The sequence below is a fragment of the Xiphias gladius genome, chromosome 8 (genome assembly GCF_016859285.1).
Source record: "Xiphias gladius isolate SHS-SW01 ecotype Sanya breed wild chromosome 8, ASM1685928v1, whole genome shotgun sequence".
Taxonomy (NCBI): Eukaryota; Metazoa; Chordata; class Actinopteri; order Istiophoriformes; family Xiphiidae; genus Xiphias; species Xiphias gladius.
In genome coordinates this window covers 6,490,278-6,517,171 of record NC_053407.1, presented here as the reverse complement: position 1 = coordinate 6,517,171, position 26,894 = coordinate 6,490,278, and the positions used below count along the sequence as shown (strand labels likewise).

At 38.9% G+C, this 26,894-nt stretch overlaps 1 protein-coding gene across 2 annotated transcripts in view; it reads right to left on the bottom strand.

Moving 5' to 3' along the window:
* mbtps1 (membrane-bound transcription factor peptidase, site 1) overlaps positions 1-25,778 on the bottom strand; it is a 31,238-nt gene extending 5,460 nt beyond the window's left edge. The window contains exons 1-16 of one of the 2 annotated variants that reach the window (XM_040133559.1): positions 25,590-25,778; positions 19,110-19,687; positions 15,107-15,370; positions 13,493-13,708; positions 13,154-13,264; positions 12,797-12,906; positions 11,963-12,079; positions 11,214-11,281; positions 10,185-10,287; positions 8,994-9,145; positions 7,226-7,387; positions 4,625-4,769; positions 4,223-4,411; positions 3,209-3,381; positions 2,930-3,045; positions 2,605-2,761 (exon numbers count right to left, since the gene is read on the bottom strand). In XM_040133559.1, the coding sequence (XP_039989493.1) occupies positions 2,605-2,761; positions 2,930-3,045; positions 3,209-3,381; positions 4,223-4,411; positions 4,625-4,769; positions 7,226-7,387; positions 8,994-9,145; positions 10,185-10,287; positions 11,214-11,281; positions 11,963-12,079; positions 12,797-12,906; positions 13,154-13,264; positions 13,493-13,708; positions 15,107-15,370; positions 19,110-19,338 (2,312 nt within the window). In that variant the 5' untranslated portion in view covers positions 19,339-19,687; positions 25,590-25,778. Of the gene's footprint in view, positions 1-2,604; positions 2,762-2,929; positions 3,046-3,208; positions 3,382-4,222; positions 4,412-4,624; positions 4,770-7,225; positions 7,388-8,993; positions 9,146-10,184; positions 10,288-11,213; positions 11,282-11,962; positions 12,080-12,796; positions 12,907-13,153; positions 13,265-13,492; positions 13,709-15,106; positions 15,371-19,109; positions 19,688-25,589 lie in introns of those variants that run through there. The other variant, XM_040133560.1, reaches the window with a different exon arrangement.
* Positions 25,779-26,894: the final 1,116 nt, after the last annotated feature.

Genomic DNA, 26,894 nt, shown 5'->3' with positions numbered 1-26,894 from the left:
GCAAGAAAGGGAAAAATATTTTAAACTTTTGTGAATTAAATGTAAGACCTTAATTACTAATAACCAACTCAATGCTTTTCAAGAGTTTTCAAGACTTGGGTTGTTTGATCACTGTCAGCCAAATCTGATCAAACACAACTATGATGAAGCAAAGAAGCTTGATTTTGCTTATTACGTCACACACAGTTAGGTGTGTAATTATTTTGTCAGTGACACAATTTTTGTAATTTTGCCTCTGTTTTTGAATGGAAGCCATCAAGATGTGATTAAAGTGTAGACTTTCAGCTTTAATTCAAGTGGTTTTACAACAATATTGATTTAACTGTTTAGAAATTACAGTCATTTTTATACATAGTCTCTCACCTTCAGAGACTCAAACGTAATTGGACAACTGACAATTGATCAGTGTCATGGCCAGTGTGGCCTGTTCCCTTGTTATTCCATAACAAATTAAGCAGATAAAAAGGTCTGGAGTTGATTCCATTATAAATCGTAAATATCAGGATTATTTTTAATACTGGTAAGAAAATCCTTTGCAGTCAGTGACTGGCTGAAGTCTGGAAACCATGAGCATCACCAAATTTCCTCCCTTGAGATGCTTTGCCAGGCCTTTACTGCAGCCGCCTTTTAGTTGCTGCTTGTTTGAGGGCCTTTCTGCCCTCAGTTTTGTCTCCAGTAAGTGAAAAGCATGCAAAATTGGGTTGTGGTCAGGTGACTGATTTGGCCACTGAAGTATATTCCACGTGTTTACCTTGAGAAGCTCTTGGGTTGCTTTGGCAGTAGGTTTTGGGTCATTATCCACTTGTACTGTGAAGCACCATCCTATCAGTTTTGCAGCATTTGGCTGCATCTGAGCAGACTGTATAGCCCTATACACTTCAGAATTCATCCTGCTATTTCTATCAACAGTCACATCATCAATAAACACCACTGACCAGTTCCATTGGCAGCCATACATGCCCATGTCATAACACTGCCTCCATCATGTTTGACAGATGATGTGGTTTGCTTTGGATAATGAGCTGTTCCTTTCCTTCTCCATACTCTTCTCTTCCCATCATTCTGGATCAAGTTCATCTTGGTTTCATCTGTCCAAAGAATCTTGTTTCCGAACTGGGCAGGCTTTTTTTAGATGCTTTTTGGTAAAGTCTAATCTGGCCTTTCTGTTCTTGAGTGTTACCAGTTGTTTGCACCTTGTGGTAAACCCACTGTATTTACACTCATCAAGGCATCTCTTGAATGTAGACTTCGACAATGATACGCCTGCGTCCTCGAGAGTGTTCTTGACCTGGCTGGATGTTGTGGGTTTGAAGGTTTTTCTTCTCCAAATTCTGTGATCATCCACTTTAGTTGTCTTCCGTGATCTTCCTGGCTTTTTGGTTTCTGCTGAACTTGCCAGTGCATTCCTTCTCTTTGACTGTTTACCAAATTGTTGATTTGTTTTTGCCATCTGTCTTATAGGTTTTCTTGTGTATTTTCAGCCTAATGACGGCCTCTCTTTCATTTGCATCAACAGCTCTTTGGACCGCATATTAAGTGTTCCCATTAACAGCTACAAATGCAATTTCAACACTTGGAATCAACTCCAGACCTTTTAACTGCTTAATTTATCATGAAATAACAAGGGAACAGGCTACACTTGGCCATGAAACTGATCAATTGTCAATAGTCCAATTACTTTAGAGGCTCTGACAATGAGGGACTATGTATAAAAATGGCTATAAATCCTAATTGTTTGATGCAATATTTTTGTTAAACCCTTTGAATTAAAGCTGAAAGTCTAATCTTCAATTACATCTGGATTCGTTCGTTTCAATTTCAGTTGTGTTGGTGTACAAAGTCAAAACTATGAAAGTTGTGTCACTGTCTAAATACATATGCACCACTTTATCTGTAATGCTATAGAGAAATACTAACATTTGAAGCCCAGTTTTCACGGGCATTAATATTCAAGCGAGATTTTCAGCAGACTTTTTATGAATATGAATAAAAGAAGCAGCTTTCCAAACGAAATTAGACAAAGACAACTGGTTGAACCTAAAGATAAGGGTGAGATAAAAGTTCTCTGTCAGTACCTTGTGATGACGTTTTTTAGTACTTCAAGTACTGTAAGTACTTCTCTATAATATTAAATATTTGTGACTAAATAGAAACAATTAAAGTTACTGTAAAAATAAAAAAATCATCTTTAGGTATAAACTATTAAATTTAACAGTTAAAAACTCAGTCTGATTCATTAGGACTACGTGGTTGTGGTTTGATCAGATTTGATTTAAAGCATGAGCTAAAAACCCCACAACTTCAGAATTTTGTTCAAATATTGATGAATTGTGACTGCTGCATAGAACCACATGGTATCATCTTCTTTACTACAGAGTCCTGCCTACTTCAAACCAGAGACAAAAGCAAAAAACATTTACAAAAATCTCTCCTGTAAAAATAACGAAAACTTCCAATTTCGTCAGAAAATTGTGCATTTATATAGGACACCATCTCTATAGTAAGTCCAAGGAAGTTAGGTTTTTATGGTCTTTTTATTAGCCAATGTTATTGCTACTGTATCAATATCAATGTAATAATAAACTCTTAAAGAGAGTTGAGTACCTCGTGTTTTCATCATAGAACTTGACCTTTCTCATGACCGAGGTGTTGTACCAGTCACTAAAGATAATAAGTGACAGGCCGTTGTCAATGTCTCTCCTCAGCTTGGTGATCTCTTCTGGGAAATACTCCTCCTCACTGTCCACCATCAACAATGTGCCTGCAAGGACACAAAGGCAAACAACCCATTAGTTTGTCATCTTCTGCGAAGTCACAAGAAATCAGCACTGACAGAAAAGGCCTTATTAACTGCCTCGAACTGCATTAGTCATTTTAAAGTGCAAATCTTCACATTCTGTTGTTGTTTGTTAAGTCTGTGAATTCTTACCATACTGGCTGGCATCAAAGCAGGTGATGGGAGCTCCCAGCACCTCAACAAAGTACCCCATGCTCCTAAGGTGCTGGTACATGTCCCTGAAGTTAGTGTGGATGTGGTCTCCATTCCTTGAAACATAAAGATAATCCAAAACATATCACTGAGTTGATTTAGGACAAAACTTGTATCCAGGAAATTGAAACTAAATGAATGTCAAACTGACAGATGGGAGACAAGACTAGTTTAATGAAAAAGACTACAGAAATCAAGTAAACATCTACAAACACATACCAGTCTAGTGGGTCGTTTTTCATACGGAGGTTGTCTCGGGGAAAGTAGCCAGGTGGGTAGCGCAGGTTGTGGTATTGGTCCCACAACACCCTCTTACTCCGTGGGGGAGTTGGCACTATCTTCACCTTAATGGGCAGTTTGACTGTAGAAGTCAGCTCCCCGCCCACCTCAGACTGGAGAGGTGAAAGGTCAAGAAAATGTTTGCGTCATAATTGAAATGGAGTAATTAATTACACATTGCTAGATGCTCTACAACAATGATTCCCAACTGGGGTACTTGTCGTTGGCATGTACTTGTAGTTTCCAAGTACCCCCTACATGGTAAGATTGTAGCTAAATTAATATCTAAAACTGAAACTATGATTTAATCAAAAAATAAGCACACAAATAGGTGTGATGCAAATCTTTAGTAAATGTACTTTCACAAGAACCATTATGCAACTGACTCCACAGTACAAATCTCCCACCACCCTGAGTGAGTTTTAATGCATTAAAGCCACGTGTTGTCATCGAGAATGCATGAAAACTATTTAGCAAACTCACAAAGACGACAAAATAATGTTTCAATTTTTGCTTAAATGGCTAAAGTTAGATAAACGGATAAAAGTCATTTATGATCAACTGAAATACTAAGCTAAGAGCATGGATAAACAGTTGAAATAATTAGCTAAAATAATAGATAAACAGGCAAAATAGATTGCTAAAGTATTAGATGGTTAAAATGTTCAGCTTCTGCCACTTGAAGTGGCAGTAGTGTAACTATTAACTTGACAAAACAAAACCTAAACCTTGACAATTGTATGAAAAAAGTACTGTAAATATTCACTTATACTACTATTTAAAATAAATTGAAGTTAACACATTTGGAACATGATGGGTGTTGATGAAGGGGTACTTGAGCTCATCGGATAGGCATGTAAGGGTATTTCAGACAGAAAAATCTGGGAACCACTGCTGTAAAAAAACAATTAGCAGCTCAGAAGTCAGAAATCAGGTGTTGCTGCAGCGACTCACATCATTCTCTGCAGGTGATGCTACTGTGACCATCACATGACCTTGAGCAATTCCTTCCCATGATGCTGCTTTTTTGGCGACAGAGATGGACACAGCCAGGTAGCCAGCCCATGGCCACAGCACTGGTGAATAGGAGACTGCCACATCAATGTGATCACCGTTCTGGGGGAGGTAGGGCTGCCAGATGGGCTGAAGAGGAGAGAGCAACTTTTAGAAGACTTAGAGGCATGATGATTTTCTTTAACAACTCAGTTCACCGAGATGCAAAACCAGGTCAGTCAATGATTAAACTCGTCCTTCACCTGTCCTCTTACAGCACTTGAGAAAATACTTTTTAGTAAATCAACTGGTCTTAATTGAGAACCATCCAATTCAAGGAATTGTGTTGTTTTGTGTGCACACCTTGTCGACAATCCTGCCTGTGACTCCCATGCCATTAAGAATGGTCACATTGACAATAGTGGACATTCCTCCATAGTAGATGGGCTGAGAGCAATAAGGCCACATGTATGGACACTCTGTCAGGTCGATGTAGCTGGGAGAAAGACTGGGAGGAGACAAGAACAGGTTAGGTAATGTGTAACAGATGCCAAAACAGATGTCCTGTAAGTATTTCTTGACAGAATCCTGTGAATACAAAAGTTTTACAGTTTTTAGTTTTTTTAGTAGGGTAGAAGACCTCATTTATGCTTGGTATTAAGATGTGATCTGTATCTGGATAAGGAAAATTACATTTTCATGCAAGGTTTAAATGCACACCAAATGCATTAAGATCAGTATGCAACTGGATCGACCTGACCTGTAGCTGGTCTGGCTCACATTGTGATCGGATCTTGGTCAGGTTCTACAAGTAGTAGCAGTTCCTATAAGTCTTCCCTCGCAAAAAGTAATTTATAAATGAATGACGCCTGTCCATGGCAATGTTTGCCTTCACCTGAGACATGGCAGGTTCGTTGACAAGTCTGCCAGCCCTGTCTAACTCATTTGCATATGGAGATCTGATCACATTGCAGGCAGAATCAAGATAACAAGAACCCTTATTGATAGAAGGTGTAAATGCAAAGGCCAGAGGATTGCAGGTCATTATCCAGATAGAGATCACATACGGGTCTCAAAAGCCACAAACCAGCATTTACTCAGACAGATGGCTGAAATCCTTATCTGAATATTGAAGATAAGAAAAAATAAGACAAGAGTATTCATGTACACTTGTGTGAAACCTGATATAAAGGATGTATTCAGATCAATTCATATTACTGGCTTCCCACAGACAATTAATGAAATACTGACATTAATTACAAGTAAGATGTAATCAAACTAGAGATCAAAATTAGAGAACAAACTATATATTCCTAATTTTCAAAGTCACTGCTTATCCCAATTTATAGTTATCCTTAGCTAAATAGAAAGGATGTAGTTGAAGCGTATTTCATACTTTAAAAATATTCTATATCACAATATAAAAAACTTAAATGAGCAATTTGAAAGAAAAAAAAAAACCTGATCAAAAACAGAAATCACTTTGGGATACTTCAGTTAACTGTACTAATCTGGCACCTGTTGATAATTGCCTTAATTATCTGACAAACCGTATTTATCTGGCAACACTCATTTTGCAAGATGGCGAGCTGCTCTAAGGTGACTGAAGCCCTGCAACAGTAGGTTGTTCAGATAAAGGCCGAAGGGATGACCCTTTCAGCCAGTGCAAGTTAAGCGCGTTGTTCCAAGAGAATGATTTCTAGAATATCTAAGCTTTACAGTGACACCTATTTCTTTAAATTCCACGCAAAACAAATGCATGAGAGAAAAGGATGATATGTAGACTCTTGATGGGGAATCGGTTCAATACTGCAGCTGAAATTGCTATCTGATTCAGCGCTGAACAGGCTCTGTCTCAGCATACAGTGTCTTGCCATCTGAGAGAATGTCCCTTATGTAATTATCAAGCCTCTCATCAGTAGCAAAAATCAAAAGGCTAGATGGAGGAGAACTGGTCCAAAATTCATTTTAGTGATGAGAGCAAGTTTAATTTAGTTCGGTCAATGTGAAAACATTACGTTTGGCGTCGAACTGGGCAAAGACTAAACCCAAAGTGTATGAAGAAGACAGTAAAGTTTGAAGGACAAAGCATCATGTGTTGGGGGATGTTTTTTCCGGCACAGGTTGGGTTTCTAATACAGCTGCATGGCATGGTGAATGCTAATGTTTATCAGAAACTCCTTCGGCAGCACGCATCCTTCCCTGCAAGCATCTCTCAATCAGCCAGCAGTTTTTATGCAAGACAATGCGCCTTCTCATACTGCAAAAGAGGTGAAGCATGTCCCCTAAGCTGAAAAAACTGAAATAATGAAATGGCAAGCAAAGAGTCCTGATCTGAACCCTTTCGAGAATCTCTGGAAGATCATTGGCGACAAAACTTATCGCTAAAAAACCCCCTACAGTTACCAAACTGTGGAAGAAACGAAGTAGAGTGGCACAAGATCAAGCCAGAGCAGTGTAAGAAACTGGTGATATCCTGTGGGTTCAGATGTGCTGATGTAACTCAAAGCAAGGTCCTCTACACTTCCTACTATTTTTTTTTTTAATTTTTAAGCTTCTTTTCTGCTGCAATGGTTACTGTTCTCAAATTTTGATAGCTGTATTTTCCACAACATAAAAAAAAGGTTTTCGTTTAACTACTTTGCTTATTTAAAAAAAAAAAAAAAAACGTTAGTAACCGTGATGTAGCCACAGCTAATAATCCTTAAAATTTTGAGCAATGAAGGTCTGCAGTATTTGAGGGGGGGGGGAAAAAAAAAAAAAAAAAAAAAAAAAAATCAAGCACTTATTAATCATTCTCTAATGTTGATCTCTACTGTACATCATACAGAGCGCACAGACCAGTTGAAATCAGATTTTGATTACAGATCAATGTATTGGTTCAACTCTGGCTTGCAGAAATATGGTTTGATACAGATTTTATAGGACACTCGTTTTTGTGTCTATGTGCACTGAGACATTTACCTTGCCTGAGGTCTATAGCTGTTGAGTATCTGATAGGCTCTGATCAGGTCTAGTTTCCCGTGGCCCTGCTCAAACATGTTCACCCCCGGCAGCCTGCGGGCCGATGCGATCAGAGCCTGCTTCATGGAGGCTGGATTCACCAACTTCCGGTTCAGGACGGTGCTGGAAGACAAGGGGACAGGTTAGTATGTATATGTGTGTCAGCTGGTGTCCTCATATATTAATTCAGAACAATGCTGTAGGAAAAAAGAAGTATGGGCTGGTATTTGTGTGTGTGTGTATGTGTGTGTGTGTGTGTGTGTGTAATACCAGACAATCCGTGACACACCTCCTTCCTCTGGGACACATTTAACTGCCTCCTCATGTAGGATTACGGTACAGGAGGTAACTATACCACATCAAGCCTCAGTACTATGTGTATCATCTGATGTCAAACTCCTATACAGGTCAGCTGTAAGAACACCCTCACTTGGACACATTCACTTTGAGTGTTATCAAATCAGCCACCACAAGAGAGGCTCAGAGAGTGCCACACTTCATCTAAAACTACTCATCGAGTCTCCAGTGACCCTCCATGCTACAAATGCCATGTCTTGATGACTAGATTGCCAAAAATAATTTAAAACATATAAATTTTGGCTGCTTTCCATTTCAAATATTTGACATTTACATCTTAAGAACCCCTAAGACTGTGGAGAACTGGGGCCTCATTTCTGTTAATTGCCATCTTCTCCAGGGAACACTGTATATAAATAGGGTTTTACATTAATTTATTAATTATGGGAATGTAGTGATATGTTACAATATATGGCTTGTCCATGTGCGCACATTTTTACCGTGACTGTGATTTAAAAATGGAAATCTGCATGCAGAAGCGTGTGTCAACACTTTCGTAGATCTGATTATTTTTTGGTACACACCTTTTCTGTCTTTTGTGTGCACATAAACTTTTGGTATTGATTCCTCACACAGTTTTATAAATTAGGTCCCTGTATTTTCTAATTATGAATCTGATCGCTCTCAAACCAGAGAATTGCAAATATGTCATTAGTATTTCAGGTATTTGGTCATAAACCAAAGCCCTGCACAAATTAAATTTTTGACTTAATGATGGTGCTACAGGAAAAATAAAGTGATCACCAAAGTTATAACAATTCATCCTGAGGTGGACATGAACGTTTGTATCAAATGTCATGGCAATCCATCCAATATCTGAGTGAAAAAACAAAACGTCAACATCATGGTGGCACTCAGAGGATCACTAATTCATTAAGATTCATCATCTGGGAACCATGAATGTCTATACAAAACTTTGTAACTATTGTAGTCCAATAACTGTCAAGAATTTTCAGTCTGGACCAAAGTGGCAGACCAACTGACCAACAGACCAACACTCTCATCTCTAGAGCCACTTAGCTAGCATTGCTAAAGGGGTTAGTGTTATTTCTTAAAGTAAGGCATAACAAAGCAAAAGTACCATTTTCGTAATTGTTCAAGACTCAGGTATTATATCTACATTATTATCAAAAAGACTTCAAATGAAACCCAGTCCTACTTACTAGTGATAAGAATCCTGGAACTGTGATATCTTGACATAAAAATAATAATAAGCATAACATCTAACCTCATAGAAACTACACCTAAAAAAGACCTACTAAATAAAAATAGATAAACACAGTCCAACAAGAACCTAATGAAAATCCCGCAGTTTAAGACTCCTGTCTTTTTAGCAAGCATAATAAGATCAAAGTCAGTTGATGATACTGACCTGGCCAAAAGAGTGACAGCACCAGCCACTACAGGAGAGGCCACACTGGTGCCAGACAGAGAGCGACATCCCTCCTTCATCCCTGATCCGCGAACGCCTGAACCATACGTGACGATATCAGGTTTCACTCTGCCATAGCCTCCTGGCAGCTCCTGCAGAGATGGGACACAGATACAGAGGATGACGTAAAGTTAGAGGCTGACTGACTGGAAAGGAGTTCAAAGTGGTTGGAAGCTTGGGTGGCTAGATATAGACACTGAGGAACAGTAGAAAGACTCACATGTTTATTGTTTTGCTAATTTAAATAATTTTCATCTATGTAATTAACAGCGCTCTTAGTCTGCTTTAAAATGTATGTAAAGCACCACAGAAGGTAGCCTAAACATTCAAAAAAAAAATGTTTATTCATTTAGAGTTTATTGTGCCAATGCTTGGAATTGTGTTTCTCTGCCACATACATGTTTATACACACTTATCAGATTATCAGATTATATTTTCTAGATAGCATTTCTAAAGCTATAATTCAAAATTTTAAACTGGCTCTTATTCACACACTTAAACATACGTTTCAGTTCATGTCATTACGCCTACACTATGAAGTCGCACTCTAATCAGAGAGGCAACTTTAAGCCATTGTGACTCTCCCTAAACTCTGCTACTGTTAAAAATATTGGCATTCCTGTAGACATCAGGTAATGATTGTATATGTGATAATAACTGACAGTAGCATGTACCCTGCAGAAACAGAAGGTAGGGTCTGAGCAGATTGTAAAAATGAACAGAAAAGGGAGGGAAGGAAAGAAGGTCTTCAATGTTTTCAGTGTATTCAGGGTGGAAAACAGAGTGGCTTAGTGAGAGCCTCTTCATGGCTGGCTGACAGTGGTTGAGAGGGCAGAGAGACTGACTGGATCAGAGAGTGAAGTCTTTATAAGATCCCAAAGCAGACGTCTGCTTTGTGCTATGTTAGATTAAAAAAAAGTGGTGTGTGCGCACGTGTGTGTGCATTATTCTACAGTAAGTGGCTGATGGAATGCGGATAAGGGATCAGGAGCCTACATTATGGTTGACTAGCTCAAAAAGCAGAGAGTAGATCTCTAAGGTAGATCTCTGCTCTAAAACTGATGAATGGTATGCTGTGTGTCTGTGTGGGACAGACTGTGTGGCAAAGTGTGTGTTCCTGCAGTAACTCACCCAGGTGGTCATGCCTCTGGAGGAAAACCTGGCGATGTTGTCCTCAAAGTCAATCCCTCCTACCCCAATCACGTCCATCTGATCTGCTGGATTGTTCAGGGTGCTGAGAGAGAGAAAATTACTTTACAAAACTTAAAGTAATAGTTAACAGTTCCATCTCAAAAATACAACATGATAGTGCAACAAAACAGAGTATCTTTCCTGTTTCCTTTTAATTATATTATACAGGAAAGAGTCTGCAGATGTTCAGCAGGCCCATAAAACCCAGTTGGCAGAGGGGTTATTTAGATAATTAAAGAGGTCAAAGTGCTCTAGTGGAAGTCAGCATTTTAGTGCAACTAAATAAGGATTTCATTAAACAACAGCAGAGAAATTCTTCAATAATGGGAACACTTGGAAATGAGGAAAATATCCATGATATTGCCACAAAACACAGATAATGCTGCAAGGCTTAAGGCACGACTATGTAACTTTTGCTGAACAGCAGCCACTGTGGCTAAAAGTGACTACTACTGTTTAGTATTTAGTCCAAATGCTAAGCTATTGTAGCAGTACCACAAGTGCAAAAGAGCCATAAAGTCGACAAACTGACTCAGTAATGTGTGTTATACAGCAATATCTACCTAAAGTTGGCTAACATTAACAAACATTAGGCACCATAAACTAGTTGTCATACCAGATCAAGCATGGCTGTAGCAGTAAAACTCCTGGGTGTACTGAATTTAGCAGTGGTGTGTTTTATAGCTTTTGAACTGAACTTCTCAATCATAAGAGAAAGAATGTGCTACTTCTTTCAAAAGTAATAGCTTCCTTTAACTGTTTTGAGACGGTTAAGAGACATTTTTGCTTTCATTGCCCTGAAGAAAACTGTAGCCAAATTCCTGGTTGGTATTACAAATTTTAACATTATAGTACCTACTGAAAAGTGAAATTATTATAGATCGTAGTTTGTATATTTTAGGATTAAATGTCCCTTAAAAGTCCTTGTTTGTAAGAATGAATGCCATTTTTTGGAAGTTGTTAGCATACCCATACAGAGGTCCATCGTTGCCGATAGCAGAGACCATGATCACTCTGTTGGCAGTCAGCTCCCACACCTGTCAATCAAACAAGAAAATAAACTTAATTGCCGTGGCAAAAAAGACGTTTTCCAGACAGGTCACATTTAATTAGTACATTTGATTTACATTACTGAGACGGCAATCAGGTCACATGGAGAACTTAGTACAGAAACAATTTACTCTGATGGACATCAGTACTTTGCAAAGAAGCTTTCCAGAGGCACAGATGTTGTCGCAAGTAATCTGACTGCTTCTTTCACACTGTACACTTAAATCTTAATAACATGCTGATCCGCACTCCTGTCGTTTAATACATGTTTCAAAATAAGCCCCATTAATCAGGGAAACGCTTTCCAGATGACAATTTGTGAAGACAAAATAAATTATTTAAACATTCAGTGTTTAATGAAGCAGATGACATGTTTTTGTGCTCACCTATTAGCAGAGAACACTTAGAGTAGAGTTCAAAGGTTGCCATGCATGCACCTATGTACCTTGTTTGACCCGTTTGCACTGTCAGCTGACCTGCTTATTTTCCAGCTCGTTTCACATTCTGAAAATTATGTAACTTAGAATGAGGTAGGGTGGCTTGCAAACTATTTTTTTGTCTAGACAAACATCAAAACATCTGCTCACATTTGACCTGGTTAAATTATCAGTCAAAGTTGGCCAATTGCTACCATGTGACTGTATCATTCTTGTGTGTGGCTGTATCACCTTATCAACAAAGGGGTGGTCCATGAAGTCAGGCCCCCCGATGCTGAGATTAAGAACGTCGATCTTCTTCAGGATGGCGTAGTTAAAAGCATCCAGGAACCATGAGGTGTACGACACCTGGGAGGTGAGGAGAGACAAATACATTACATTCTCCAATTCATCCAAAACACAATTTCATCTTATTTGAGAGAGATTTTGATAAATTATTAACTTGTGAAGAAGGCTTACTATATTATAAGTGCTATCGGTGTTTCTGATTATTTTGTTGTTGGGTCAGACAGTATAACAAACAGTGCACAAAGCTGCAAAGAGCATTTAAAAACAAATGAAATAAAGAGCAGCCTTATCATACAATGAAGAAGATGGAAGAAAATGGATGGATGTGATGACAATGCAATAGAGAAAGAGAACTCTGAAATTTACAATAAATACCACTGTCTGACAATATTATTTAAAGGAATAGTTCATACTTTTGGGAAATGCACTTATTTGTTTTCTTGCCAAGAGTTAGATGAGAAGATTGATACCAGTTTCAATGCTGTCCGTTCAATTTGAAGCTACAGCCAGCAGCTGGTTAGCTTAGCGTGAAAACTGATAACAGAGCAAACAGCTAGCGTGACTCTGTGAGAAGGAAAAGAAGCCTACCTACCAGCCTAAACCTAAAGCTCACTAATTAACATGTAATATTTTTTGTTTAATTCATTCCAAAAAGAAAATATAAAAAAAGTGCTACAGTTTGTGACTATTTTTTAGGAGGCGAAATTTCAAAATGTCATTGACCTTTTATTCATTTCTTCATTACTACTGATTCGTATGCTGAGGGCATGTACGTACCTGGTTGTTGGTGAACACTCTGAAGATGTGCAGCTCTGAGTCAGGTGCAAAGCCCTGACACTCCCTCATACTGGCTATCACTCCCGCTACAAATGTACCATGACCCAGGCCTGAAAAACGGAAAAAGAGGTTGATCATTGTCTGTCTTTGCCTCTTTCTGTCTCTACCATTTTCAGTACAACCTCAGCCTACTTGGGCTGCCACCACCCTTCAATACACAGCATGTAAAGTACATTAAAATCACACTATGTGATATTAAAACCAATCATCATCAACAACATAGTTAACACAAACGCCCTTATCATAATAATTAACATTAACCTTTGTCATCATCATTGTTATATTCTGCCTCCTTACCATCATCCAGTGTCTTCTCATTAGTCCAGTTGGTCCTCTCTTTCACATTCTTAAAATGTGGGTGCTTCTCACTTAGGCCTGTATCAAACACTGCAACCTTCACACCAGAACCTGCAAAGACACAAGAGAGAGTTTAAATCTGTTTCATTCAAAGCAAATGCGGTGCTGTTTATTACTCCGGCAACCCATACATTTACTAAGACCAAGAACAAAAAAAAAGTTTCTTTTATTTATGACTAGCATTATTTTACTAGAAGCAATCCTTAAATTCCTATCACATTTTATGAAATTATGAAGCAGATTATTTCTAGGATGAGAAGTTAAAGGTCAAGGTTTTACCAGTGTGTCCCATCTGCCAGAGTACGTCTGCCTGCAGGATCTGGGCGACTTGGCGGGGGATGGCCCGCAGCAGACGGCGGCTGGAGTGGCGACCAGTGGCGTGCCAGAAACCTGAACCTAGTGACAGGCTGGTTCGTCTGAAAGGGCGGGATGATTGCCATGACTGCCATTTTTGCGTCCCACGGGTGGCATTGCAGGGTGAAGCAGGTTCAGATGCTACAAATACAGAACACAAGCAACTGCATTGACAACAGAGCTAAATGGCAATGGCAAAGGTCTTTACATGCAGTACTTAATTACTTTAATTATGCATAAACCTATCTTTCAGTTTACTATAGGACCAAAAAATGATAACAGCAGCGTCCTCTCTCATCAACATGCCCTATTACTGTTGTCTGCCAGTTCAGCCACTCCTGCAGACAGTAAAATCTTCTGTAAACGTAATGATGATAATATGTTCAGATCCCTAATTTCAAGTGATTTCTCCCTCTTATTTTCCCTCTCTTTGTTCTGTCTCTCTCCCTTCTTCCATCTCTTACCTGTGATGTGAGGCTGATCATACCGGCCTCATTTAAGCCAATCTTATCACAATTTGACTAATTTGGGCAGAACAAATTATCACTAGATCAGGCAGCAGAGCCCTGTGGGATATTTTATGCCTTTAAAGTCAGAGTGAATACAGAGGAGAGGCCTTTTCTCTTATCTTTCCTACTAATTAATTATCTCACTAGGTAGCTGCTTCAGGTTCTCAAAAATTGACTCATGCAACAGAAACACAGTGAATGAGAGCTTACCTTTCACAGATATTCCACTCTACAGCCAAGTTCAAGTCTTATTCTAGAGACATCTACATTCACAGGAGGCTGAGTTAAAATTGACACTTGAGGCAATTTCAAACCACTGGTCCACTCAGGCAATCACACTTTCTTGGTTTCTCGCATTTTTCAATCCAAACACTCCCCACCAATATCAACACATCACAAGCTCCACACTACAGCCTTAGATATGACATTCATTTATTTTATAAATCTATTCAGTACTAATAGCTTCTCCAGATTGCTCAGGTTTAATTTTTTACATAAAGCTGTAAAAGACAGTCTAAGAACCTTTCCTTGTTTCATTTGAAGAAACCCAGGAAATAACAGTTTTCACTACACATGGCCTCCATACTGATACTGCTTGTGTATATGCAGACTGAGGGCACAGTGAAGTCTTTCATCAAGTGCCAGGCACAGGGTGTGCCCCCCGTCCAAGCAAGCGTCCCCCCACACTGACTCACCTATTCCCTCCCAAGGAGAGCAAACACAGACAGTCTCTGTCCTTCCTTTCCCCCCCCCCACACACACACACACACACACACACACACACACAAAATCCAGCATCAACAACCTCAATTTGGCCTGTACTTCACATTGAGATATACAATACTTTTCTCCCCCACAAACACAGTGGAGAGAGAAATGCATCCTCTGGATCAACAAAGAGATATTCTGTGAAGTGTAGCAGACAAACAGCTTTCTCTATTTTTCCAGAGTTTTATATTTCTTGGTGGACGTGCCAACCTTACAGGCATTTTGATGGGTTTTCCTACACAATAACACCAAATTGACTTACAGGGAATGTATTTTAGCGAGCGGAACACTTTGCGTTGCAGCGTGACCCTCTTGATGTAAGGGTGGTCCTCCAGGGTCAGTAGACTGCTAGGTGAAGCTTGACGGATGTGGATCAGCTCGAAGTCGCTGGGGAAGTCAGAAGCTGGGTTTTCTCTGGGAATGATGTGCCACTCCAGCGCTCGGTCCCCAGCGTTCCGCAGGGCGCTGCTGATGTACAGGCTGCGAGCTTTAGCCGTGAAATACCCTGTAAATGCTACAATGTACTCTGGGGAGATAGAGGGGGGGAAGAGGAAAATGTTTTAAAGAACACACAGGACAGCGAGTAGAATTTTGGACCCACAGTCAGATTAAAAAATGTTCAAGCTCTTTTTTAGCCCACATCCACACTGCAGAACAGCGCTTGAGCAAAACAAAGGAAAATAATGCCCAAAAATGCTTAAAAAACACAAAATTTATAATGTGAGAAATCATTAGAAAAGCAAAAGTCAGTTGTCAGTTATCATTATTAACTTGGTATCAGATATTTTACATAAAAGGTATTGAGTTTCTGTTTCCTTTCTAAGACCATGAGAGAGATGATTGATTGAAAAACAACAGAACCATTCGTTGATTTGCTTTCCACAGAGAAAAAAATAGTCAGGCTCTCATGTCTTTATGAGTATTTATATAATTCAGAATCTTACAGCATGAGGACAGAGCCTGAATACCAAATTATGAAGACTAGCTGGTTGGGGTATGCTATACAGTGCTATACAGGTAGTATTCATGGCAACCTTATGCTAAACTTCATTAAAAAAAACTAATTCAAAAATTTAGATTAATTTTTTCTCTCATCAAATTACACTCAATATTTCATAATGAGAGAGAGTGAAAACAGAATTTTAGAATTTTTTGCAAATGTATTAAAAACGAAAAACTGAAATATCAGACTGACATAAGTATTTAGACCCTTTGCTATGATACTTGAAATTTAGCTCAGGTGCCTCACATTTCTCTGGATAATCTTTGAGATGTTTCTACACCTTGGAGACCAGTGGTAAACTCAATTGATGGAAATGATCTGGAAAGACACTCGTCATACACTCGTCTATATAAGGTCTCACAGCTGACAATGTATATAAGAGCAAACACCAAACCATGAGCCTGAAGGAACTGCGGGCAGAGCTCAGAGACGGGATTGTGTCAAGACACAGATCTGGGGAAGGCTGCAAAAAAATTTCTGCTGCATTGAAGGTTCCCAAATTTGGAACAACCAGGACTCCTCCTAGAGCTGGGCGCCTGGCCAAACCGAGCAATCAGGGTAGAAGGGCTTTGGTAAGAGAGGTGACCAAGAACCCGATGGTCACTCTGACTGAGCTCCAGAGAGCCTGTGTGGAGATGGGAGAAATTTCCAGAAGGACAACCATTACTGCAGCACTCCACTGTTCTGGGCTTTATGTTAGAGTGGCCAGATGGAAGACTCTCTTCATTGAAAGACACAGGAAAACCCACGTAGAGTTTACAAAAAAGCACCTAAAGGATTCTCCGACTGTGAGAAACAAAACAAACTGGTCTGATTAAACCATGATTGAACTGTTTAGCCTCAATTCTAAAAGTCATGTCTGGAGGAAACCAGGCACCGCTAATCCCACTACCATGCCAACAGTGAAGAATGGTGGTGGCAGCATCAAGCTGTAGGGGTGTTTTTCAGCGGCAGGGACAAGGAGACTGGTCAGGGTTGAGGGAGAGCTGAACGGAGCAAAGTAAAGAGATATCTTAAATGAAATCTCGTCCAGAGCGCTCAGGACTCAGACTAAATCACCTTCCAACAGGACAATGGCCCTTAGAACAGAGCCAAGACACTGCAGGAGTGGCTTAGGGACAACTCTGTGAATATCCTTGAATGGCCCAGCCGGAGTCCTGACTTGAACCCAATCAAACATCTCTGGAGATAACTGAAAATGGCTGTCCACCTATGGTCCCGATCCAACCTGACAGAGCTTGAGAGGATCTGCAGAGAAGAATGCCAGAAAATCCCCAAACCAGGTGTGCAAAGCTTGCTGCATCATACCCAAGAAGCCCCGAGACTGTAATCACTGCCAATGGTGCTTCGAATAAGTACTGAATAAAGGGTCTGAATACTTAGTACAATGTGATATTTCAGTTTTTTTTTTCCTTTTTGATAAATTTACAAAATTTTCTAAAATTCTGTTCTCACTTTATCATTAAGGGGTATTGAGTATAGATTTACGAGGAAAAAAATGAATTTAAATGATTTTAGTATAACAAAATGAACAAGTGAACGAGTCTGAATACTTTCTGAATGCACTGTATGCTGAGCTCAGAACAATACCCACTGCTGCTATTATGATTTGATGTAAATGACACTAGGGTTTTTACCTAAAATATGAAGATAAGCTAATATCATCATATCACAAGTCCTGTAGATGAAGGTACACTGAAATTCCTCACATTTCTACTTCAGTCACTCTCTTAGATACTACCTCAATGAAGTTCTGAACAACTACAATAGTTCTGCAACAAATTACAGACTCTCTCTACACCTCTAACCTCTATTTTAAAATTAGACTATATTAAACTATATCCCCTCTTACTATGACTACCATCTTCTTGTATGCACGTCAAATGTGTGTCTGATCTTACTCAATATACTTTAAACTTTAGTGAAAGGTTATATTTCAATAGCACTGATAATACTTCCACAGCCACAGTGTTGGATGGGGTGAAAATAAGAACGAGACAAAGAAGCAGCAAAAAGGCCCGATAATTTAATTATCCTGTTAAAACATACAGGAAAGGATCTTGATATTCATTGGATAAAGGCACATATTAATTACCTATCAAACTGCTTATGACCTTTGTTGCATGTTACCCTGATCTCTCAATTGCATTTTTGTGGTGTCCCTAGTATACATCTACAGGATGGATTAAAGAAATTGACTCAGTGAATGAATTTCAGTCACATGTATCAAAAAAAGATTCTGACAGCCTGATTTTGAGGTTTAACCTTGAATTTCCTTCAGTATAATTGTACTCAATTGATTTTTGTAAAGATTAATTTCAACAACATCCCAAGCATTTCCTTACATTTCCATACTGTTCTTCCATAGCCTCGTTCTCCCACAGTGCAATGGTCTACTATAAGCAACTTCACAGCTTCAGTTGTGGGTGAGGTATCTTGCCCATTAAACTTTTACAGTGAATGTTAAAAGAAAGAGGGCACTAATGCTTTCTCTGTCCAGATTTTCCCTGATATTTAATGGACTCGTGCTAAAAATTAAATTCAGAGCACCCATACAAATTGAAAACAGTACTCCCACCATGATTTCACTTTTAAAGGAAGAGTTTGAGATTTTAGGAAATATGCTTAATTATCTATCTTAGCTATCTTAGTTTAGTAAAAGGACTGAAAAAAGTGGGAAACAACTCACCTGGCACTGTCCAGGGGTGACTCTGAAGCTCACTAATTCATTTATTACATTTGGTTTGTTTAATCTGTACAAAAACAGGTTTTACAGGAGGTTATGTGCTGGGCTGTTTCTTCCTGTTTCTTCCTGCCTGTGTCTTTGTTTCCAGTTTTTACGCTAAACTAAGATAAAATGCGCATTTCCTTTGTGGTTGTATTGTCACAAAGAAAAAAAGCTTAAAGCCAATAACTATACAAAACAAGCTTGTTTCTTGTACATACTATAGCTAAAGTTCTGACAAGCCCCTCGATTACTGCGATCAGGGAATTGCTCTGCTAATTTTAATGTAGGCCTGAATCAGATACTATACTAAAAGGAATCCGGTAGGATTGGGAGGAGGGTCAGAAAAATAAATAAATATATAAAATAAAATAAAATAAAAAGACTAGGACATACCTACCCCTGATATTCTTTGACTTCAGAATTTAGCAAAATCTCTGACTACGAACGAAAGAACTTTAAAATAATTGTGTCTTTATAATTATAAAGACACAATGAAAACAAAAAGCATATACACCAGTTTGAACAGTTTCTTACCATGTTCCACCACCTTGGAGGAAAACTCCAGCTTGAGGGTTAACTGGGAGCAGTTGGAGCCAGACGATGAGGGGAGGGGGTCTGAGTTGGGGCCGTGTTCCAAGCCAGATCTTGCCCCTCCCGCTGGCTGCATCCCCACCACAGGCAAGAATCCCGACAGCAGCCCCAAAAGCATGGATGCCCACACAGGAACCAGGAGCATTTTGAGTTTTGAAGTAGCACAAACCATCAGTGTGACCAGGCCCTTTGAACTTGAGCAGCAGGTATGCTGTTTCAGATGAAAAACAAGCAGCTAAAACCTGGATCAGGTCAGTGGTTGGGACAGAGCATTTCAGGTCCAGAGCTCTAAAAATGAGTCCATACTGCAAACAGCCTGAGCAGCTAAATTAATTTCTTTCTGCGTTTTCTCTCCATGTTGGTAGTCCAGGGTGGAGGTCAGTGACACAGCCAGGGCAGGAACATAGTTGTCATGTTGAGAACTGGAAGATGCAACCAGTAGGAGCAGTGGATGGATGGGAGGTTTGCAGGAACAGTGATGGAGGAAGATGCTGGTGTCAACTGATTGTTTCAGTAAAGCCCTGTTTTTATTTCCAGAAAGAAGAAGAGACAAACCAAACAAAATAAATAGTTAGAACAAACTTAATATAGATTAAAATTAAAGTACATGAGTGTAGCACAAATACACTATAATGGACCAAGAACAACATCTACCAGCACTGAACAATTTTCAAACTTGCTTCTATACCCAGAAAATTTAATTCCTATAACTTCAGATTAATGGCAAATTGATTTTTGACCCTGCAAACACATACTCTCGTGATACGGAATCAAGTCTCCATTACTTTCACAGCTTTGGCCTAACAATCTGCATCTGCTGGCATAAATCCAAGATCTAGATTAGAGCCCAACAATACTTTTGTTTTGAGGCCAGTGCCAAACAATCAATAATTAAGAATAATTAAAATATAATAACAATTACTCATCTGATATTTGCTTTTACATAAAAACCTCACATAAACAATAGCAATAAACCTTCAAATCTCACCATCAAGCCACCAGGGCACCCCTGTGGATATTGTAAGTTTAACAATAAACTTTTATTATCAAAGATGATAGTCCTAGTAAATGCAGTGTAAGAGAACAGTAAACAGTGAAATTGACTGGAAATGATGTAATTCTAAAAATGAATAAAAATAAAGATTACCCAAGTAAAAACAAAAATATATCAAAGTTAGCTGATGCTAACCTTTGCTAAACAGTGGTCACAGTGGCTACAAGTGGCACTTCCAGGATGGTAAATGCAAAAACATGGAGAAACAGTAGTACAAGTAAAAAAGTGTCATTAAATCAGCGAACTGAATCACTGATAGAGTTACTCAAAAATGTATATTTTAAGATTGCTAACATCAGCATACATAAACTAGTGGTCATACCAGACCAAGGCTGTATAATCCTGAGTGTACTGTATGAGCAAGGGGTGTGTTTTATACTTTATTTTTTTCATCTTTTTATTTTTAAAAGGAAGATTGTGTTATTAAGATCATATACAGTCGAGACCATACATCCAAACAATTACGGTCCTGACAATATACATAACGACATAACCTATAAACATTTACTGCTGCACTTTACAACACCGCTATTATTTCTTTTGTCTTCCAACCTATATGCAATGCAGATATGACAATATCAGCCCTGATATATCAGTCATATCTGCATAATCCTTATCAACCAAAATGTACTCAGTTGCGCCATGGCCTAAGGTCTATCAGTCTATCAAAATTTAATGAAAATCTGTTATATTTTTGAGATCTGCTGATGATTGACAAACCAACTACAGAAAAAATAAAAAAGAAGTTTATTTTCTATCCCTATACAGCACCAAGGTTTAGGAAAACTACATCACATAGACTTTGTTTCCATTTCTTTCCCCTCATGCAGTGTTCAGAGAGCTTGGCACAGCAGCGGAAACCTCTGCTGTGTCAAGGGAAAGGAAGGGAGGTGTTGGGTGCAGAGAGATGCAGAATGTGGTATTAACCACTCCTTCCTCATTTTACCACTCATGAAGAGCACGAGTTGTCTTCAGGGAACAACCCTGTTACTAGAGAGAGTATGTACACTGAGATCATTACACTTGATCTTACCTGCAAGGATGACATGGTGTATTAACTAATACAGAAACAGCCAACATCTACCATCTACAGACCCAGTGAAGCACGTAGGCTGATAAACCATGAGCTGTTTTGAAGTAAACTCTCATCAAAAATATCTTTATGCTGCAATGAAACCCATCTTACATCACAAAATGACCTTTCTGTGTAGACAGACACAGCACATACATGCTATAAATGCACAGAAACACCAACCAGTACAACAACAACCAGCTAGACTGCCGCAGCTGACCTGAAACTGTGTGTGATATATGACTCCCCAACACACACACACACACACACACACACACACACACACACACACACACACACACACACACACACACACACACACACACACACACACACACACACACACACACACACACAAGGATTATTTCCCTCTGGCCCCGGGCTTGGACAACCCGTTAATAAAATACACATCAACAGACACACACACACACACACACACACACACACACACACACACACACACACACACACTTGCCAAACTCAACACAAGAGCTCATGTGAACCAGCTCCACACTGACTGAGGGCCCAGCCCAGGTTACATAAAATGACCTCCCTTCCTGGAGAGCCTTTAACAGCCCTCTCCTACCTTACACTAGATGGATACAGGGGATGTTCGGTTGTTATAGATGATTAAGACATTTTGTTTTGTTTATTAATGAAATTCATCTATTTTTTACGTGTCAGCCATCCATTCTCATTTTGGGGATTGATTTCATTGATTAGCCTTTACATAACCCACTCAGTGACTGTTAATGCACTATGGCCCAGCTACTCTCTGACTACTAAGCTCCCTGCACAGAGAATCTGTGCAGCATGTTCCAGAGCTGAGCGTGCAGCTATGCAAAAAGCAGTATGTATCTGTGGGTATACTTACAGTCAATTTCATTTAGGCAGTCAGGACTCTATTGTCAGACTGTCAATAAAATCAAACACTCCCATCACAGAATAAAAACAAGTTAAACATCCCATCAATTACTACAGTGTTTCACACACATAGATCTTACTTGAGCAGGCCACCCAGATATATCAACGGCCACAAAGTATATTTGGCAACACAGCAATTTTTAGTTTTTTTTTATCCGTTGGTGCAATCCGTGATTGATTAACTTGTTTACAATCTCCCTTCGCTTTACCCCTCCTGTAGCTGTTTGTTCTGCTATTGCGATAAGGGTCTACTGACAATTAAATTCAGAGGTGCTTTATTGGCATGAAAGTTTAAAAAACAATGTTGCCAAAGCATCAAAATACAATTTAGCCACAGAAAAGAGAACAAACATGTATATATTAATTATATATTTACAGTATATTATAAGCACGTGTGTGCGTCTACATCATTCACTGTCCCTCAGGTTGTGGCATGTGAACTTGAGCAGCAACATATGCATTGTCTCTTTCTCCTAGGAGTATTTTTAATTTTGAGATGTCATTTAGCTCATTGAAATTTGGATTTACAGAATTGAATTGGTTAAAGTAAGTGTTTCTTATTTTTTTCCTCATACTCACCTGTCAAGCAGTGACCACATGTCTGTTTTCTTTCAGCTGCCATGATTTTTTGTATCTTCCTTGTTCAATGGCCAGTTTGTGGTCACTGAGCTACTTGGTTAGGATCTGCCTCTGCTTTCTATCTCTGACAAATAAGAGATATCCTGCCAATTCATAATCTCTGTTTAGAGACAGATAACATTCTAATCTACGCTGGCCTTTAGTTTCTTCTTTCCAGTGTTTCAAATAGGTTGCTTTACAATGTTTTATAATTTGTTTTACTCTGATTGGTGTTTGGAAAGCATTGTTGTTGTGAGACTAGTCAGTTTGTTTGAGAGGGGGAAGTTAGTCCCAGCAGCAACTGACATAGGGGAGTCTTTTCTGAGCTCAGCTCTTGGGTTTGGGCTCTTTTGAATGTTAATTATCAGTGGGTATCTGCCTAATTCTGCTTGACAGGCATTTGTTGGTGTTTTTCTTTGTATGTGTAAAATGTATCTGTAAAATTGTGCATGTAGAGATTTTGCTGGGTGTGTATCCCAATGGGTCCCAATAGCTATGATGACTGAGTTGACCCCATACTTCACTACCATATAGTGCGATGGGCACGATAACACTATCAAATATTTTAGGCCAGATTTTAAAAGGAATTTGGAAATTAAAAAATTATCTTAACTGTACTTAGAGCTCTTAGAGACTTTTCTTTTGGTGTATTCACTGCCATGTTGAAACTCCCTGATGCTGTTATGATTATATTAAGGTAGGTATAAAATTAAAAGTTCAAAAATATAAAGTTCAAAATTTGATTATTTATGGTGAACTGGCATTTGTTTTCCTGCCATCTGGGGAATCTAGAAAAGTCATGATATTAGTTCTTTTCAGTCACACGTGCTGCAGAGAAACTGAGCGAGAGATGTCGTCTGGTATTACATTGGAAGACGCAGACACATATAAGTGTGTATAAGTGTTTGTGGGCTACATGAAAACAGTTGGATCAATTACTGTGAAAAGAGACACACAAACAAGCAGATTTGCATTGCAAAGCAGTGTATGAACAAGTCTAGAGGGTGTACTTGTGGTGATGATATCTAAACCTGCTTTTAACTACCAAGTCACTTAAGCATAATTTATGTCATCTGGTTCTCCTGTTGATGCCTTCGGCTCCTCTGCAGACTGTGGTAACCCTAGCAAATGGTACTTAGGCTACATTGTAGCAGTCCTTTAAAGAATATTATGCTCATTGTGTGACAGAATTCAAACATATATAAGAATGATATTGAACTTTTGTGAAAAATAACAGCCAAAATATGAAGCTCTACAGTTGTCTCTATTGCTAAATTTAAGCACCAAGTTGGTCATACTATGCATAAAGTTGGAAAATGCCAAAAGGGCAGAGGAATGAACTGTTTCACTCTGACTAAAATACAGTTAACATGGTGACAAAGCTCTGGTGGCAGTTTAGTAACCAAGAATGATGTAACTACAGTTGTTGAGAGGGCTCAAATCAAAGTGAGTTTTTTGGGGTACATAAAAAAAAAAACTTAAAAAAAAAAACACTTGAATATTTATCAGAATTACACAATGAACTCATCCTTACTTTCATGTTATGTGTGTGGTCACATGCATTCCCCAGCTTAGTGTTAATGATACCATAGATAAAAGCTTCAGATATGGGCCTACACAAGCGATAAGGGCGCAGACAATCTAATTAAAAGCCCCTGGCTGGTCTAGTCTGACAGGAGGGGCTCAATCACTAGTTCCGGCTCAGGGCAGGATCCCTGTCTGTGTGAGAAAACAATACAGCTAATCACTCCTGGTTTAGACCCAGGGCTGTAAAAATAGTCCCACTGGTTGGAGCAGGGTTGTAAAAGACAGGCTGGGACCACTTGTGTCAACATAACACCAAGTCACAAAAACGACATCAAACCTCAGGGCGACCACAGATTAGTAGCTAAAAAGGACCCTCACCTCAATTTGAGGAAAGAGGAGCTCCACAGATGTGTTACCAATCTACAGGCAGTGAAGTAGAGTCAGTTCTTTGGATTTTATCAGAGGGGTACTGAAGTACATTACTTTAGGCAGAAATCTGGTTTAATTGCAGTACTGGAGCTGTCTTGTTGATTAAATAAAACATGTAATAATTCTACAACATTGTCTCACAATGGGGCGCAGGACACACCACAGCCTAACTTCCAATGTTTCACTAATAAGAGAGACTTTATTTTGGTCTATGTAGTGTTCACGGTTAACTCATTGATCAAACCAAACACACTACAAATTACACACACGTTTGAATTCCTATGGTTTACAATAATAGGTCCACAAAAGGTCTAGTGTTACAGGGATTTAAATACGTTAGGCACAATTTCATCCTCGATATGGCCATTAAAGGAAATAACAGTTTACTGCTTTCTAGTGCGACACAACCTTTATTCAGAGGCTGAATATTAAAACGTAACAATTTAACTAGCGAGTTAATTAAGTCAACCAACAAAACAAAGCAATGCAGCCACAAACAAGTAACGATTTTATCAGCATAATCATTGGAAGCATTAGCAAACATATGCTTGAGGGTCGGTTAAATATCTCAGAGGACGACAATGATTTTATCGACGGTGAATAATGTTGTTTGAAAATCATTTAAGCACGAGTTAATCTCGCGAAAGCTACGCTTCGCCATTTGAAACTGGTTTTGTAAACAAGGAGACATGCTAATGGATTTTTAGATCAAGCGGTCTATCACATGTACAGCGTTAGCTAGCTAGCTTAGTGGTATTTTACAGTATCTGCTGGTGAATTTTGTGCTGAATATACTCACCGGGCTGAACAACGTCTCACACTTGTGTGTATTAAATGCAGGTTTGTATAGTTTATACTCCGTGTACTGATGTGCTAATAACTATTCGGTAGCTCGTTTAATGTCCCTCGAACAAAAGCTAGCAGAAAACTGACTGGACGTTCAGCCGCAGACCACTGACGTCTGGTAACGATGGAGTGCCAGGTTGGGTTGATTCATCCCCCCCTAAAACCCCAAGCATATTTAGCTGCTTTATACATTTCAGATAATAGACGTCATAAAAAGACGATTGTTTTCCCATATTGTTTTCGCAGAAACTTAAACAATTACTGACGTAAGTAAAATGTTGTCTCCAATACTTTCGACTTGCCTTTCAATGGCACCTTTAATCATAGTGGGTGAAGCTTGGTACAAACCCTGGCAACCCAAAGGGCCTCGGTTAGCACTTCAGCCCAGCCTTCCCGGTCACGCTGCGTTTTTGCCAGCAGTTGGTGCTGTTTACTGTCAGGAAACAACTTGTAAATAAGTCAGATACAGTAGCAGTACATAACTTCACTGGCACATTATTACGAAAGGACCAGGACACATTTCAATATTTAATATTCTTATTTCACTCATTGTTATGTGTAACACAAACCCAATAAATTGTTGTACTCACTACCACCAGAATGTATTTTGGAGATATTGTTAAACCATGATGATATTCAATGTGGCACAGTAGCTCTGTGGCTTGTAACAAGTATTTCAACTTCAAATTTAAAAGTATTGAGAAATTTAAATGGATGATCTACTGTTTCCAGTGGTTTAGTTAAAATATAATACAGCTGGGCTCTATAAGCAGTTTGGTTGTTTTCATTTACATTCAGCCTGAATTTCATCCACTGTGAATAATCTTGGTAGTTAATGTGTATCAGTATATTTCAGCAATCACAAGCAAAGCCATATGCTACTAAGTTACCCGTAAAGTATATCAATGAAATTTCAATAGATTTGGTTGAAAACATTAGGAGATAGCCACAATCGCAGCCTGCTGATGTTAAGTGTTTTTTAATTCAGAAATGCCTATTTGCACCAAGTAAACCTTGATACCACAATATTAGTTACAGTAGCTTTTGGACTGAGCCATACCCTGAGCCACAGTCATTTACTTGTGGCAGCCATTTTCATTTTGCTGAAAAAGTATTACAAAGTGTATCTGAAGGCTCTTTGCTCATGTACTAAAAAGTACAAATCCTACAGCTGCATTTGATTTTTCATCCACTTGGGGGCAGAAGATCTCTATATCAAGTTGACACACAATGCTGACATGCATCATCCTATAAAGTT